Source organism: Lemur catta, chromosome 3, assembly GCF_020740605.2.
Source record: "Lemur catta isolate mLemCat1 chromosome 3, mLemCat1.pri, whole genome shotgun sequence".
NCBI classification, from domain to species: domain Eukaryota; kingdom Metazoa; phylum Chordata; class Mammalia; order Primates; family Lemuridae; genus Lemur; species Lemur catta.
In genome coordinates, this window is record NC_059130.1 from 35,376,882 (window position 1) to 35,395,467 (window position 18,586).

The 18,586-nt window shown below is 39.8% G+C and overlaps 1 protein-coding gene across 2 annotated transcripts in view; it reads left to right on the forward strand.

The window, feature by feature from the left end:
* The first annotated feature begins 2,843 nt into the window (after positions 1–2,843).
* Positions 2,844–18,586, forward strand: part of DDR2 (discoidin domain receptor tyrosine kinase 2) — a 140,262-nt gene continuing 124,519 nt past the window's right edge. The window contains exon 1 of one of the 2 annotated variants that reach the window (XM_045547228.1): positions 2,844–3,012. Coding sequence is in view for 1 of the 2 variants with exons in the window: in XM_045547227.1 (XP_045403183.1) it covers positions 3,007–3,012 (6 nt within the window). In the remaining variant the exon portion in view is untranslated. The remainder of the gene's footprint in view (positions 3,013–18,586) is intronic. The other variant, XM_045547227.1, reaches the window with a different exon arrangement.

Below are 18,586 nucleotides of genomic sequence, written 5' to 3' on the forward strand. Positions count from 1 at the left end.
AGCTGTCTTGGAAAACTGACGCTCAAATATAATGATTTCTCTTAATGCTTGAAATATCTCTCCAATATTTTAGTAAAATATCACTTTCAGTTTTTTCTTGCACATTTCTTGGAGGTACCTTCTTCCTGGAGTTCAAGGTCAGTGTAGCGGCCCGATTACAGAACGGGGGATGAACACAGAAAGAAACACACAGACACACAAAGATGGTACAAGACTGCAGCCGAAAAGCACCAGTCGCTTTATTTTTATACTCCTTTTGTCCAGCAGCTACTTTCTGGTACCTGACTATCTTTAGAGCCCTGAGGTGACATGTTCCATATCTTATAGAAATTGCTCAAGGAAGGCAGACGTTGGCATCTTAACCTTTGGACCTCATTACCGGGTGCAGGACAATGAGACATGCCTTGGCTTGTGTGCAGGACCTAAGGCCCTTGGCTATTTTCCATAGGGAACAGTTTGTCTGTTCAATAGGCCATTCACCTTTAGCTCCAGGGAGCATTCAGCAGTCAATAGGCCGAGTCTGGACCTATTGACTTCTGGTAAAGGAGTGTTCTGGACCTATTGACCTTTGGACCCAAGAAGCACGTCCAGCTTCGCTGACTCTGGGCTCAAGCCAATTCTTGCCCAGGGAGGGTCCCTACAGTTAGTCCCTGGCTGTGGCCGAGCATAGCCCGAGTGATAGAGATGGTATTTTGAGTGATAGACATAATATTTTCAGTGATAGACATAATATTTTCAGTGATAGATATGTTATTTTTCTTTGAGCTACTCCTTACCTTTGACACAGCTCAATTATACTTGGGACTGTCTTTTACCCCTCAGTTCTCTCTCTACTTAGCAAGTTCTTCCCCAGAAGTCTCCTTGGTCTGTGTACAAACAGACTCTTGACTTGGCTGCCCATTCTTCCTCAGACAAACCTAGGGGTGTCTGGGGTTTGGAGTCCACGTCACTGGCTCAAGCTGGAATCCTAGTTATACACATACCCAGATAAACAAACAACCCTGCCTATGGAGTAGAACTACTTTAAATAATAAAGAGGAGGACATACACCTACACCTATATGTACCTGCCCTTTACGAGGTTCTCGTTTTATGAAGCCATTATACTGTTTTCCACAATTGACATGTAGTCTCACCAAATCTGTGAAATTATAGATCACAGTTTTGGTACATTCTTTATAGTAATGCCAAAAGGGTAAAGTACTATAGGCCTAGATATTTGAGAAGGATTCTAGGGCTGTTTCTAAAACCAGACATCTGTGGTTGTCTCCAGCGAGCACCCAGTTAAAGAGCCTGATAACTGCTCAATACACATTTATTGAATTACACTGAATGTCCTGGCCTCAGTCACTCTCAGACCTTAGTTCAGATGCTGTAAGTTATTTGATGAGTCTTCTTAATGGGTTTATCTCTGTAATCGCCTTTCTCTTTGTGCAATAATCCTTGTTCTAGTTTTTTCTTGTTGGTCTTGTTTGCTGCCTTTAGTCATCTCCGTGGCTGCTCTCTGAAGAGTGCCGGTGTTCTCCATGTCCCCTTGTAGTGTGAAGTGCAGATGTTAAAGGCTGCTTTTGATGCTCAGACTAGTGCAGAGCTTATGAGCCTTTTGGGGACTTAACACTGGCAGTTTGCCTCTTAATTTTATGGCCACCCTGATTACCGATTTCTCTGCCTCCCATAACCTTTACGAAGCTTCTCCTGCTCCAAACTTGCTATGGGCATGTCCCTCCACGATCCCTTGCCAGCTTCTCTTTCCTGTTTGCTCACCTCTCTTGCTCATCTTGGAGGCTGTGCAATCCCAGATTGACGACAAGCAGAGAAGAGTCAGTGACAGCTCAAGAGCTGGAGGAAAGGGGTCTCCTTACGGGAAGGTGGGCTGAGTCATCTTAGCCTCCCCTTTGCCGTCTACCTTCCTCATGGATCTCCTGCCCCGCGAGCCCCTGACTGCCCTGCATCCACCACATGCACAGTGAACCAGGACCTCCAGGGCAGCCCAGCCTGTGCTGCTTGGTCAGGATGACCCAGGCTCTGAAGGGTTAAGGCTAGAGCCCCATGGATGGAGAGGATTATTAGTTATCCTTTGGAGAGCCCAGCAAGGCTTCCTCCCCTGTTGCCTATTTGCCCCTTTCACATGATCTCTGGCCATAGCCACGGAAAGCGGGAGGAAAAAAAAAGTTTACAAAATAATTTAGAAAGTCCTTGTAAATGCTTGTGTTTTCATTTAGCAGCATAAATCCGGGACAGCAACAGACCCTCAGAGGCAGCAGCCAACTGGGAGTTGAGTGGAAAAGAAAATAGGAATCCTGGACTCTGGAACTGTCCAGTTTTTTTGGCGGGGGAAGGGATTAAATCAAATCTTTTGGGAGAGGGCTCAGCTCTGGGCTTTCATGGCCAAAATACTAAAGATCAACTCCATGTGTGTGACCCAACTGTCCTGGAAGCTTCAATTGGAAGAAATTCCAAACTTTAAGTTGTGCTTATAGCTTCAGCCAAGTAAGAAAAATGAGGTGGGGGGGGAGTCACAGGATGGGGACCGAGTCTCAGATGGAGGGGGAGTGGGTGGGGGTGCATGCGGGTGGGGATAAGGCAGAAGGGAGCTATGTCTTTAAGTCTGTCCTATGGTTATACATTTTTTTTTTCTTCTATGAATGGGTTTTGCTGTAAATTATAGCTTTGCCCGTAGTCCCTTGGGTCAAAAGAAATAGTCTCTAAACAGAAAACAGCCCTGATTGGTGACTTTCCTTCTTCCCTCCCCAACCCCCTTCCTAATTGAAACCAAATGTGCAATATATTGGATGCTGGGATCCCTGGCGTTCTCCCAGGAATCCTCAGAATGTGAGGTTTCTCTCAAAGGCATCTTGCATCAGCCTGTGGATGTATGCCTACCACCGGGCTCCTTCACCGGCAAAGTAGAAAAAGAAGCGTTTCACTACAAATTCTTCTTTTTGGGTTGTCGGAACGCAGTGGATTATAGCTCTGTTTGCTTCTTTCCAAAACTGTGCACCCCTGGATGAAAGTAAGTTATGTGGGTCTTTTCTTTTTCTTCTTCTTCTTCTTTTCTTTCTTTCTTTCTTTCTTTCTTTCTTTCTTTCTTTCTTTCTTTCTTTCTTTCTTTCTTTCTTTCTTTCTTTCTTTCTCTCTCTCTCTCTCTCTCTCTCTCTCTCTCTCTCTCTCTCTCTCTCTCTCTCTCTTTCTTCTTTCTTTCTTTCTTTCTTTCTTTCTTTCTTTTTTTTTTTTTTTGCTTTTTCGAAAACGAAAGCCCTGAACATACTTCTCTTGGAGTCTCAGGAAAAGTTCTAAAACGGAGACAGAAAGGAGTTTCAAGTCAGGCAAGGAAGGAAAAGGAATGGGGAGCCACAGATTCGAGAAATCAGATACCACGTTTTGGGGGTGGGGGTCTGGATTTACGTTCTGGAGGGAAGAATGAAGAGCACTAATAACCAAAGAAGGCTGAAGCAAAGTAAATGTATCCGTAGCAGCCGCAAGATACAATAAACAGTGTTAGCAGAGTTGAAACTGTTGGCAGGCAAGACAGGCCGATTGCAGAGTCAGTTTCAGGATGGAGACGCTGGAGCAGGGGAGCCAAGGTTTTGGGCATTTGGTAGTGGTGTTCGAGGGTGCTGAGTTTTGGAGAGAACGTAGACCAAGGACTTTTTGCTTTTCAGGGGAGTTGCTGATTTAATTGTGAGGAGGGTGCCTCTGGACGGGCGGCGGCTCGCCCCAAGGTTTGGGGTGGCGGGGCGCGAGGCCGGGTGTATGGAGGATTTTTCAGTTGGTGGCGATGAAATACAGCTTCCCAGACCCATCTCCTGCCTGGCTTGGGGTGCCTTCCCCTTTGTTATCGAATGACTCGGGGCAGTTTTCAGTGGGGGCCTCTGAGTCCTGGCCTAGGTGCAAGAGTCGCATCTAACGGGAAAGAGAATTTTTCCAAGTGACTGGGACTCTCAGGCCAGCCATTTGAGGCGAGAGTTCGCGCTGCTTGAGCCAGTAGGGGGTTCAGCACCATTTTGCCGACTGTTTTGCCTTCTGCATCCTCTTTGTAGAGGAACACAGGGTTAGAGTTCTGAACAGGGCCTTAGATGTCTCATCTGACCCCTGCATTTCGCAAATGTCAAAACTGACAGGAAGGGGACTGACCTGTTCAGGGTCTCACAGCCCATTAGCAGTGGAGCTAAAGTGAAATCGAAGCTCTCTCTACTGCTAATACAGTGCTTTTTCCACTCCGTACCCCTACTTTCTTGTGCCTTTTTAAGTTTATTCTGGCTGAGACAATAGAGACAGTTCGCTTAACAAGCCACCCCAAGGACATTAGTTATCTGCAACAGAAGAGGGTGGTGGTGGTTCGTCAGCTAATGGTATCTGTGGTTATCTTTGGGGATGTGTGCATACCATAAAAGAGAGCTAACATTTGAATACATACTATGCAGCAGGCATCCTGCTCAGAGCTTTACACACATGATTGGATTAGATTCTCAAGCTCTGTAAAGCATATTTCTATCTTTTAGATAAGAATAATGAGGGTAGAGAAGTGAAATGAGTTGTTCAAGGAAATGCGGCTGATACATTTGAAACCCATGCACATCTGACTGTAAAACCTGTGCTGGGAATCGCTGCTCCACGCGTCCTCAGTTCTGTGTTTCACTTGGTGACCAGGAGGTGAAGACGTCAGCCTAGGGGAGCAGCATGAATTGTCCTGTGGAAGCCACTTCTGTTCTTGGATAAGCACTTATCTGAATATCAGATGTGGGCTAATTTCTGGGTGCTTGGTATATATCAATATTATACTTAGCCTTGTTATACAAAGAGCCTGGGATTTGCAGTCAGAAGACCCAGGATAAGTTCTGGCTGTATGAATAGTTGATGTATGAATAGTTCTGTATGAATAGTTCGGGCCGTATGATAAGTTCTGGCTGTATGAAGACCCAGGATAAGTTCTGGCTATACCTTAGCAAAGTTGCTCTACCTTTCTGCACCTTGGCAGAAACACCTTCTGTGTTTATTACATGGGAATAATAACAGTGCTTTTCAGTATTACTGTTTTAAGAGATATTGGACATGAATGCATTCTGAAGGCTAAGAAGGACTTAACCATATCAGCTCTTATGGTTATGGTCACTAAACACCACAGCGTAATGCGAGGCAGCCTCTGCCATGCTGGGTCTGGCAGTCAGTGCTGACACCGGCCAGAGGAGGACAGTTGGATTTGGCTGTGTGTGAAACTCTGAAACGGGCGGCCTCAGTCTTAGAGCCCATGTCCTTTGCATGGGAACGAACCCTCCCTCATGGGGAACGTTCCCAGGTGTTCTATCTGAAACTTTCCTCTGGTGGCCTGGTTTGTCCATGATTCCTCCCCCAAAGCAGCAGAGGCTGAAGGACACTGTTTAAGCACCCCCTATGAGGCTCTGGGCCATCCCCGAACAAGGAGGGTTTAGTCAGGACCAGTCCACCAGTTTCTTCTGCAAGAAGATTGACATCTGAGGAGCTTCATATTCTAGCTGAGGACAGATCCTTGACCCAGGACCTTCTCATCACTGATGGGCATCTCTCCTCTCATCCTTTACCTCTGTGGCCCCCTACCCCTGGGCCGGGGACTGGTACTAGTTCATGGCCTGTTAGGAACTGGGCCACACAGCAGGAGGTGAGTGGTGGGTAAGCGAGTGAAGCTTCATCTGTATTTACAGCTGCTCCCCGTCACTTGCACCACCACATAAGCTCTGCCTCCTGTCTGATCAGTGGTGGCACTAGATTCTCACAGGAGCGTGAACCTTACTGTAAACTGAGAATCTAATACCTGATGATCTGAGTTGGAGCTGTGGGGGTGATGCTAGTGTTGGGGAGCAGCTGTAAATACAGATTATAATTAGTAGAGAGGTTTGACTGCACAATATATATAATGAGCCTGAATCATCCCCAAACCATCCCCCCACCCCCATCCATGGAAAATTGTCTTCCATGAAATCGGTCCCTGGTGCCAAAAAGGTTGGGGACCTCTGCTTTATCTGACATTCCCCAATCTGTGCCTATAGTCAGAACATAGGCCACTGCCCCTGGGGGTGGGAGTGGAGAGGCAGCACACTGCAGGGAGGCCCCCACCTCTGTTTCTGGCTAAGAGCTATTTACTTTTTAAACCCCAAAGGTAAGGGAGGTAGGGAAGGTATTTCCAAAATGTCTTTTATTTAGAATCTTCAACAGTCTCTGTGTCCAAGTATAGAGTGGGAACAACATGCAAAGTAGCCTCCTCGCCTACGCATTCTCCCCTAGCCTCTCTGTGAACTCACTGTTTTCTTCCCTTCTCATTTAGTCACTCCCCAGTCTTCAAGTCCTGTGAATTCTCTGTCACATGCAATGCATTTAGTTCAAACCTTTCCATGTATTTGCATTTTTAAAAGATATGCTAAAATTTCAAGTGGCCACCCCGCATATACTAATGTCATACCATTTTAAATTAGCATTAACCCTGAGACATCCTTCAGAAGTTCCTTTACAAGATCCACTTTCAGGCACTTCACATCACTCGCACCTCAAACACACAATCCAAACACACGTCTCGCAGGCATCCAGAAAGCAAACACCCGTCTAAAAACGGACTTCCACAGACATGCTAGCATTCTTGTGCCAGCTCACATAAATGATGACCTGTCCGCAACACAGACACACTAGATTCTTTATACCTCTTGCCCTGTTTGAAGTTGTGCAATGTATAAATTGATCGACTCTCTGCTAACAATGACTACTCAGTCCAGAAATGTGTCCAACATCCCCAGGCATTCCAGACCTTCTCTGAATTCAGCAACCATTCGTAATGAGGACTGCTCACTCATAAGTTTGGAACTCAGTAAATTAGGAACTTAAGGTAGACCTTAAGGATTTCCAGATCAATAAATCAGAATATTTAAGGATGGGGAATGGGAATTAGTACTTTGAAGTGTTCTCTAAGTGATTCTAATATGAACCAGTGTTAAGTACCTCTGCTGGTAAATCTCCAAGTGTGTTGCCTTAGGCAATTCAGTTCTATTCCATTTGATTAATTTTATTCAACAAGTATTAATTTACACTTTGCTTAAGAATTTTTGATAGCATGGCTTAGTAAAGGCAATGAGATGTCCAGATACCTGTCCAGGGATATTCATTGGAACACCAATTACCTAATGGCTAAAGTGATGATCTCTCTAAACTTTTTCTATCTTTTTTCGTTGTATCCGCATACATTTAAATACATTATGGTTAGCCTGCATTATTCATATATAACTTGGCTGAAAATAATTCTCTTATTTTGATTTCTTTCCTGATTTTTGCTTTCTGTTCTTACCGTTTTGCATAGAATTATTGATGTTTCCTAATTTTGTAATTCTCCAAGCAATGGAGGATCCCAGCATTTGGCAAATCATGTATTTATTAGCTGGAATCTCACTTTGGCCTCTCAGTGCTGAAGAAGGTCAGTTTTGAGTCAGCCCAAGAATTGCTAAGGCCTAGAAGAGCAATGAAAACGCAGACAAATTCTAAATGTTGGTTTAGAATTACTCCATAGCTCCTGGGTTTAGCTGGGCTTCTCCTGCAGATCAGGCATTGCCTGTAATGGATCCACTAATTCACTTGTCTTGTGGCTTATGTTTTGAGACCCCTGAGAAATCTTTGAGGAGCCCTTTGGACCTACTGCTCAGAGGTTAATACTGCCTGGTGCTCTGTAGTGTGAGTGAGAGGGAGAAGGCATGTGATAAATGGAACTTCATATGCATAATATAGTAAGAAGAACATATGGTGAGGTTTCTAGATTTTTGACCTCACAGGAGTCTTTTGTTTCCACACCTGTATCCCTCATGAGTTTTAACCTCTTTTTAGATTCAGAGAAGATAATGTATAAGAAACTGGAAAGCACCATGCCTATGAAGATGGTGGGGGGGATGCCCTTTGGGGCTATTAGGTAGCTAATCCACCAGATTTTACTGTAATGTAAGATTATCCCGAGGGTCTTAATGGCATAGGCAGCCAAAATAAATTGAGATGTGAGTTGGATTAAAAATGAGGACAAATAATCTAGTATTTTTTTGCATTTTAAAAAAATTTGAATGCATATGAATTCAGAAAACATGAAACAATAAAAATCTCAGTGAGCTCTTGTGTTTAAGATAGTTTCTCACTGAATTTTTCTTTCAAATGGTGCTGATTTTTTAAAAATCATAAGATGTATTTTTTATCCACTATGAATTTTATAGGATCCTGGTGAACTCTGTCATAATTTTGTTTTTGCTAAATTCACTTATTAATTCTGCAGCAAACAGATATTAGGTGCCTATTCTCTGCCAGGCACTGTTCTAGGTTTTAGTGATGAACAAGACCAACAAGGTTGTGGACATTGATGATTATTCATTGCTTTAGACAATCATTAGTTTAAAATCTATGGTGCATAATATGAATTTGACTGGACAAAACTTGATTTAGAAAATTGGTATCCAGGATTGGGTTAATAAGATTTTGCTTTTTAAAGTTTGCTGCACTGTAATTTAGAAATAGTTTTTGTATGGTGATTGTCAGTAGAGCCAAGTGTTGTACAAAAAAATAAGAGCTCAAATTTTATATTTTATTTTTTATAACTTTTTAAAATTAATAGATTTGATATTTTAGAGCAGCTTTAACTTTATAGAAAAACTGAGAATAAAATACAGAGAGTTCTTATGTATTTCTCTACGAGTTGCACAGTTTCCCTATATTATCATCTTGCATTAGTATTCTATTTTATTTGTGATTAATTACTTAATATGTATTTATTAAATATCCATTGTATACCCTTTACTAGATATTATGGATGTAGAAAAGAATAAATCATACATTTGCCTCTCAAATTATTTGTGATGTTATATATCTACAGTGTGAGGTCTCCCATTCATTAAAAAAATTTGTTGTGCACTTAGTGCATACCTAACTCAGTGCTAGGGCTTAGTACAATACGTGGACATAGTAGACATTCAGTAAATATTTGCTGAATACATGAACAAATGAAAATGAAGGATCAAGAAATAAAAAACATAGTCCTTGTCTTTAGGAACTTTGGAAACAGCAGACATATATAACAGTGACTAGAGAAAATTTTAAAAATACACAAAATATTACTAAATCTCTGATAAAGGAAATGTCAGTATAGACAAGTAAGGTATAAAATCATTACTAATAGTTCCATCGTCTTTATTGGGCTTGTATTCCTTATCATCACTGTAGTCTTTGTTGCCATGGTCTTCATCATTATCATCATAATTATGGCTATCCTTCTATGTCTAAATACAAGCATAAAGAAACAAACTCCCACATCCCTGTGGTAAGGTTGGAGAAGTATGTGTGTATATGTGCATGTTATTATGGCAATTTTAAAGTGCCATCACACCAATACATGCTAATGGCATGAACAAAATAAATTACTATATGGGCTTTATAGAAAAAAAATCACACTTTGAAAGTCTTCATGGGAACCATACCACAATGCCTTGGAGTACTGTAACTTCCCAGAGGCATATAAAAGTTGGCAGATTGGTGAAAGTTTCAAAGGCTGCTGGCAATTGTCCTTTATGATGCACCCTCTTGAAATTCAGGGGAACAAATTGATCTAAAGAAGAAATAGCTAACTGTTCCTCAGACAGATGCAGCTCTAATTTTAGAGTGTGTACATTAAATAGAGTTTTAAAATTGAAATAATAATGCTAAAATAGTATCAAAGGAAATTAAAAATAAATGCTAATAATCAAAATCTTAGAAAGTTAATTTGTGAATATTGGCAAATTGATCCTAAAGTTTCTATGGAAAGGCAAAAGACCAGACTAGCCAACTACATATTGAAGGAGAAGAACAAAGTCAGGGGATTGACTCTACTTGACAGAAAGACTTATTTTTTTTTATTTCAGCATATTACGGGGGTACAAATATTTAGGTTACATATATTGCCTTTGTCCCACCTGAGTCAGAATTTCAAGCATGTCCATCCCCTAGACAGTGAGCACTGCACCTATTAGGTGTGAATATACCCATCCCCTCCTCCCCCGCCACCTGCCCAACCCTGCTGAATGTTACTACTATATGTGCACTTAAGTGTTGATCAATTAATACCAATTTGATGGTGAGTACATGTGGTGCTCATTTTTCCATCCATTCTTATGATACTTCTCTTGGTAGAAGAGGCTCCAGCTCTATTCAGGATAATACAAGAGGTGCTAGATCACCATTGTGTTTTGTGGCTGAGTAGTACTCCATGGTATACATATACCATATTTTATTAATTCACTCACGTATTTATGGGCACTTGGGTTGTTTCCACATCTTTGTAATTGTAAATTGTGCTGCTATAAATATTCTAGTGCAGATGTCTTTTTTATAGAATGTCTTTTGTTCTTTTGGGTAGATGCCCAGTGATGGGACTGCTGGATCAAATGGTAGTTCTACTTGTAGCTCCTTGAGGTATCTCCATATTACTTTCTGCAGGGGTTGTACTAGTTTGCAGTCCCACCAGCAGTGTATGAGTGTTCCTATTTCTCTGCATCCACTGCAACATTTATTGTTTTGGGACTTTTTGATAAAAGCCATTCTCACTGGAGTTCAGTGATATCTCATTGTGGTTTTGATTTGCATTCCCCTGATGATTAGAGATGTTGAGCATTTTATCAGATGTTTGTTGGCCATTAGTCTGTTGTCTTTTGAAAAGTTTCTGTTCATATCCTTTGCTCACTTTTTGATAGGGTTGTTTGATTTTTTCTTGCTGATTTTCCTGAGTTCTATATAGATTCTAGTTATGAGCTCTTTATCAGATGTGTAGCATGCAAATATTTTCTCCCATTCTGTAGGTTGTCTGTTTGCACTCGTGATAGTTTCCTTGGCTGTGCAGAAGCTTTTTAATTTGATCAGGTCCTATTTATTTATTTTTGTTGTTGCTGTGATTAGCTTTGGGGTCTTCCTCATAAATTCTTTCTCTAGGCCAATGTCAATAACAGTTTATCCAACATTTTCTTCTAGAATTTTTATAGTTTCATGCCATAGGTATAAGTCTGTTATCCACCATGAGTTGATTTTCGTGTGAGGTGAGAGATGTGGATCCTGTTTCAGTCTTCTACACATGGCTATCCAGTTTTCCCAGCACCATTTATTGAGTAAGGATTCTTTTCCCCAGTGTATGTTTTTGTCTGCTTTGTCAAAGATTCGATAGCTATATGAGGATGGTTTTATTTCTGGGTTCTCACTTCTGTTCCATTGGTCTATGTCTTTGATCTTGTGATGTTTTAGTTACTACAGCCTGTAGTATAGCTTGAAGTCTGGTAAATTGATGCCTCCCAATTTTTTTTTTTTTTTTTGCTTAAGATTGCTTTTGCTATACGGGGTCTTCTCGGGTTCCATATGAAGAGTAGAATTATTTCTTCTAGATCTGTGAGAAATGATATTGGCATTTTAATAGGGATTGCATTGCATCTGTAGATCACTTTGGGTAGTATAGACATTTTAACAATGTTGATTCTGCTGACCCATGAGCATGGTATGGTTTTCCACCTGTTTACATCCTCTGCTATTACCTTCCTCAGTGTTTTGAAGTTCTCCCTGTAGAGGTCTTTCACCTCCTTAGTTAAATATATTCCTAGGTATTTTATTTTCTTTATTGCTGTTGTGAAGGGTATTGAGTCTTTGATTTGGTTCTCAGTTTGACTGTTGTTGGTGTATAGGAGTACTACTGATTTGTGTACATTGATTTTGTAACCTGAGACTTTGCTGAATTTGTTTATCAACTCCAGTACTCTCATGGCAGAATCTTTGGGGTTTTCTAGGTATAAGATCATATTGTCAGTAAAGAGTGATAGTTTGAACTTTTCTGCCCCCATTTGGATACCCTTGATTTCCTTCTCTTGTCTGATTGCTCTGGCTAGGACTTCTAGCACTATGTTGAATAGAAGTAGTGATACAGGACAATGTTGTGTGGTTCCAGTTCTAAGTGAGAATGCTTTCAATTTTCCCCCTTCAGTATGAGGTTGGCTATGGGTTTGTCATATACGGCTTTTATCAGTTTCAGGTAAGTCCCATCTCTGCCTATTTTGTGAAGCATTCTTATCATAAAAGGGTGCTGGATTTTGTTGAATGCTTCTTCTGCATCTATTGAGAGGATCATATGGTCTTTGTTTTTACTTCTATTTATGTGCTGAATTACACTTCTAGATTTATGTATGTTGAACCACCCCTGCATCTCTGGGCTGAAGCCCACTTGGTCAGGATGGATTATTTTTTTGATAAGCACCTGAATTTGGTTTGCTAGGATTTTGTGGAGAAGTTTTGCATCTATACTCTTAAGGAATATTGGTTTGTAGTTTTCTTTATTTGTCGTGTCCTTTCCTGGCTTTGGACTCAGGATGATATTGGCTTCGCAAAATGTGTTGGGGAAGATTCCTTCCTTCTCCAGGTTGTATAATAATTTCTGTAGGATAGGTACCAGTTCTTCTTGGTAGGTCTGGTAAAATTCAGGTGTGAAACCACTTGGTCTGGGACTTTTTTTTAGGAAGATTTTTTATTGCTGCTTCAATTTTGGTACTTGATATTGGCGTGTTCAGAAATTCTATTTCTTCCTGATGGAGCTGAGGAAGGCTGTGTGTTTCTAAGAATTTGTCCAGGCCGGGCGCTGTGGCTCACGCCTGTAATCCTAGCACTCTGGGAGGCCGAGGCAGGTGGATCGCTTGAGCTCAGGAGTTCAAGACCAGCCTGAGCAAGAGTGAGACCCCATCTCTACTAAAATTAGAAAGAAATTATCTGGCCAACTAAAATATATATAGAAAAAGTTAGCCGGGCATGGTGGCGCGTGCCTGTAGTCCCAGCTACTCGGGAGGCTGAGGCAGTAGGATAGCTTAAGCCCAGGAGTTTGAGGTTGCTGTGAGCTAGGCTGACGCCATGGCACTCACTCTAGCCTGGGCAACAAAGCAAGACTCTGTCTCAAAAAAAAAAAAAAAAAAGAATTTGTCCATTGTCTCCACATTTTCAAGTTTATGTGCATAGAGGTTTTTATAGTATTCATAGATGATATTTTGTATTTCCCTGGTATCAATTGTAATTTCTCCTTTTTCATTCCCGACTGAGCTTTAATTAGAGTCCTTTCTTTTATGCTTCTCAATAAGCTAGCAAGAGGTGTGTCAATTTTGCGTATTTTTCAAGGAACCAACTTTTTGTCTTATTAATCTTCTGTATTTTTTTTATTATCAATTTAATTTAGTTCTGCTCTGATCTTTCTTATTTCTTTTCTTCTGCTGGGTTTGGGGTCGGTTTGCTCATCCTTTTCCAATTCTTTGAGATGATTCATTAGATTGTTGATTTATGATCTTTCTGTCTTTTTGATGTAGGCATTTATGGATATAAATTTTCCTCTCAGGATGGCTTTAGCTGTGTCCCACAGATTTTTATAACTTGTGTCTCCTTTGTTATTTAGTTCAAAGAATCTTTTGATTTCCATCTTAATTTCCTCCTTAATCCAATAATCATTCAGCAGAAGGTTGTTTAGTTTCCATGACTTTGTGTAGAGATGAGAGTTTCTGTTGCAGTTGATTTCTAATTTTATTGCACTGTGGTCTGAGAAGATGCAGGTATAAATTATATTTTTTTAAAGTTGTTGAGACATGTTTTATGGTCAGTGGTCAGGATATGGTCAGTCTTAGAGAGTGTCCCATAAACTGATGAGAAAAATGTATATTCAGTGGTTGTTAAGTAGAATGTTCTGTAAATGTCAGTCAGGCCCATTTGTTCTAGAGTGCAGTTTAAAGTTCTAGTAATCAATACAGTGTGGTATTGGTGAAAAAATAGACAGAACAATGAAACATAATAGAGAGTCCAAATAGACTCACATAAATATAGTCAACTGGTTTTTGACAAAGGAGCAAAGGTAATACAATGAAAAAAAAGGTAGTATTTTCAAGAAATGGTGCTGGAACAACTGGACATTCACATGCAAAAATAGTCAATCTAGACACAGACCTTAGATGCTTCACAAAAATTAACTCAAAATACACATAGATCTAAATGTAAATGTTAAACTATAAAACTTATAAAAGATAACATAGGAGAAAATCTAAGTTACCTCAGGTATGGTGATAAGTTTTTAGACACAGCATCAAGACACCATCCATGAGGAAAGTAATGGATAATGTGGACTTCATTAAAATTAAAAATTTCTACCCTGTGATAGATAATGTCAAGAGAATGAGAACACAAGCCACAGATTGAGAGAAAATACAGATGGCCCCCAACTTAAGATAGTTTGACTTACAATTTTTTGACTTATGATGGTGCAAAAGTGATATACATTCAGTAGAAACTGTACTTTGAATATTGAATTTCAATCAACAAAACCATGGAGACAGTAAAAAATATTAGTGGTTGCCAGGGATTGGTAGGGAGGGAGGGAGGACTAGGCAGAGCAGAGAGGATTTTTAGGGCAATGAGACTACTCTGTATGATACTATTAATACAATAGTGGATACATGTTGTTATACATTTGTCAAAACTCATAGAATGTATAGTACCAAGAATGAATCTGATGTAAACTATGGACTTTGAGTGTCAATGATGTGTCAGTGCAAGTTTATTGATTGTATTAAGTATACCATTCTGGTGAGGGATGTCAATGGTCAGGGAGGTTGTATGTACATGATGACAGCATATATATGGTAACAATCTGTATTTTCTGCTTAATTTTGCTATGGACCTAAAACTACTCTAAAAAAAAATAAAGTTTAACTTAAAAAAAATTCTCCCCTAAATCCCAAAATTCTAACACTTTGATTTTGTCTTGGCTACTTCTTTCTTATTTGAAGGCACAGATTGTAATACAGTTATAATCATGGGCATTTATACTTTAAAATGATTTCTTTTAAGTTTTACTATTATATTCTAAACTTGAATAATACTATTTTATTTAATAAAGGTACCTGACACAGAAACTGTTAAAATTATTTAGAAAGACTAATTCAACAGATTAATAGCAGATATATGGGAAATGTTTTCCCATATCATTCAAATTACAACTGCAGTGGTCCCCCACCTTTTTGTCACCAGGGACCAGTTTTGCAGAAAACAATTTTCCCATGGAAGGCACAGCGGGAGGTGGAGGTCAGGCAGTCATGGGGGTGATGGGGAGTGACTGTAAATATAGATAAAGCATTGCGCCCACTGCTCACCTTCCGCTGTGTGTCCCCGCCTTCCTAAGTTTCATGAAAGGCAATTTTTCTACAGACAAGAGTGGAGTGGGGGTTGGGGGGGACTGGGGGAGGCAGCAGTGGAGCTCTGCAGCCAGGTCCCTAACCGGCCAAGGATGGGTACCAGTCTGGCCCTGAGGTTGGGGATCGTAGACTTTAAGGACAGTCATTTACAGGTAGAGATAATCACGGTATGGTAAAAAGAGTGATGGGCCAAGGGTAAACAGGAGGAGATTCTGATTCTAACTTTGCCACCTACTAGCTGTAGGACTATGTGCAACTATATTTTTTAACTGATCTGTACTTAAATTTTATCATCTATAAAGGAAAATATAAAATTTCTACATTATCCAACTCAACTGTGCTAATCACTATCCTGTACCAGCACCCACAGCCCCATATTCACTTTCATGGCTAAGTCTTGAGTCACTGTGGTCTTCACTCTAGTGGTTACCTTAACTCCATTGTCTCTAAATATCATTCTTTCTCCTCTCATTCTAGCCAAATGCCACTCTTCTTTAAAGGTCAGCTTAAATTTCAGATCCTCCATTCAACGCAGATCTTACTTACTTTTTGGAATCTCCATTTCTTTTGGTCAGTATCACATAGTTTAGCAAGAGCCATGTTTTAGGTGATCTGTCTAACTCACTTTATAGCATAACCCATAAGTGCATACTTACTGAGCTCTTAATACATATCATTATTAATAATACATAATATGATCCATAATATAATTATAATTAATATAATTATATTCTAATATAATGATAATCTAATTTTATATGCCTAGCACAATGCTTATTTGTTCTTTGGAAAAATTCTTGAAGGGCAGTAATGAAGCCTCATATGCTATAATCTTTGAGGATTTAAAGGAGCTCAATACATTTCTATTAAGTGGTTATACTGCAAGATCAGAGTCTCAAGAGAGCCAGGTCACGGAGAAGTGGTGTAAGCACTGTGCTTGCTATCGGAAGTACTGGGTTCAAATCTTGATTCTTATACATTGTGAACATTGAAGAAAGACACTAGTGTCTTCATGAGTACAAATGTGGAGGAATAGATAAGCTCACATGTGAAGACTTGATTCATGTTGAGTATATAATATATGCAGGGCTAATTTATTTTATTTTATTATAGCAATAAATAGAAGATGGCTATTCCAAGAGGGTTTCAGGGTACAACCCAGATTTGGCTTCTCCTGGTTTGACTGTGGGCAGAGCTGATGCCTTTCTCTTGATCCTGCTCCTATCCTCATGGGTGTGTTTAGTTCTCTGGTCATAGAAGTGCTTACCTTTCACTTTTTCCTCTCACACTCAGTGTTCTCTCTTTCCTGAAACATCTTCACTAAAAAAAAGCTTTATAAAAAATTCACATTTGAACATTCAGTGTCATGTAAAAAGCAAATTAACTGCTGCTTAATAGCATATTTGGAGGTGAAAAATTTTCTAAGCTTTTTATTCAGTCATTCATTACCAAAGGATATTAAGCTTGGATATCAAGCTACAATGTAAATTCTAGACCCATATTGTTCCCTCCAGGGAGTGTGAAAGTTACTTTCTAATCCTTTTGCTTTAGTTTTGGTGACAAGCTTTGTTTTTGCAGCTTAAAAGGTGATTGATGGTCTTCCTGTTATCTCTCCTTTACAACATTCTGAAGTTCACGCACCTCTTTCATTTTCACGGCTTAAGGTGTTGGCTTCTGCCCCTCTCCTAGATCCACTGGCACCCCACATGCTTTGTAAAACTCAGGGCTACCCCGTGCCTTTCCCAGAGCTGTAGGAAGTTCTACCTCTGGGCTGCAAGGTACTCCTCACCTTCATTTTCCAATTGATTTAGTAGTTGCCAACATTAATAAAATGTGTTCTAGCAAAGTCACTCAGCATGTCTGCTGTTATCCTATCCACACGTGTAAACTTCAACGACTCTGAATTTCTGGAAGATCTTTTCTCCAGCAGCTTCATGCCTTGAGCAGAATTAATCTGGGAAAGAAGAGGAGCATTGAAATAGAGCAGAAGATCTAATTCCTAACTTACTAAGTACTGTGAATATTGAAAGAAATTTCATATTTTTAGAACAAAGCCTTTATTGGGTTGGGTAGGCTTAGAGCGAGAAGAAGTCTGGTGAAGAAGTTCTTGGCAGTTAAATAGGAAAAACGGAGTCTGGCACATTTAGAATGGTTCCGTATTTGTTATCTGCAGACTGTATGTAACGAGTGAGACCTGGTTTCAAGTGAGATGAAGCATATGAAAACCCTGGATACACTTACAATGTTGTTTTACACAAGAGTGTTCAGGATTCCAGTAGGGGTACCTCCAGTTTCTTTTAGAAAGAAGTTGATATTGGTGTTTCCAAAAAGTATTGAAGTTGTCATAATGAGAAAAATAGAAATTTTATTGAATGTTCTTACGATTAATGCTACTTTTTAGCATTGTTTTTTATAAGAAAGTACATGAGGGGTGGGAGTGAGGAAGGTGCTATATTTCCAGTGCTTTAACAGTCTTGATCCAGCCCTTTACAAAAACATAAGCCATGACTGTCACCCAAAACTTGTTCCCAAGTTTGTTGAGCCACAGTTCCTCAGAGCTGTTGGGAGAAGTACTATGATGTTATTAAAAATACATTCAAATCCATCCTTACAATGATGAAGTTATTATAGTTACAAATGCATGATTCAGCAACAGGCATCGAGATATCCACCGCACAGTCCACTGATCATAGGGTATTAAAACTCTTTTGAATATATGAGTGTTAGGTGACAGTGGTGACAAAGCATCAAGATAACTAGACCCATGTCATTTCCTGTTATCAGCAGGTATGTATGGGTATGTATCCAGAGAATGCGAAATCAGTATGTGGAAGGGGTGTCTGCACTCCCCATGTTCGTTGCAGCAATATTCACTGTAGTTAAGATGTGGAATCAACCTAAGTGTCCTTCAAGGACAAAATGGATAAAGAAAATGTGGTGTCTATAAACACAGTAGAATGCTATCTAGCCTTTAAAAAGAAGGAGATACTGTCATTTGTATTCCTCACAGAGGAACTTGGAGGACATTATGTTAAGTGAAATAAGCCAGGCACAAAAAGACAAATATCACATGATCTCACTTATATGTAGAGTGTAAAAACGTTGAACTCATAGAAACAGAGAATAAAATGGTAGTTACCAGAGGCTGGGGGTTGAGGGGACTGAAGAAATGTTAGTCATAAGGAAACAAAATTTCAGTTAGATGGTAGGAATAAATTCAAGAGGTGTATTGCACTTCATGGTCACTGCAGTTAATAACAATAGATGAAAATTGTTAAAAGAATAAATTTTAGTTGTTCTCACAACAAAATAAGTATGTGAAGTAATGCATATGTTAAATAGCATGATTTAGCCATTTCACAACATATGCAT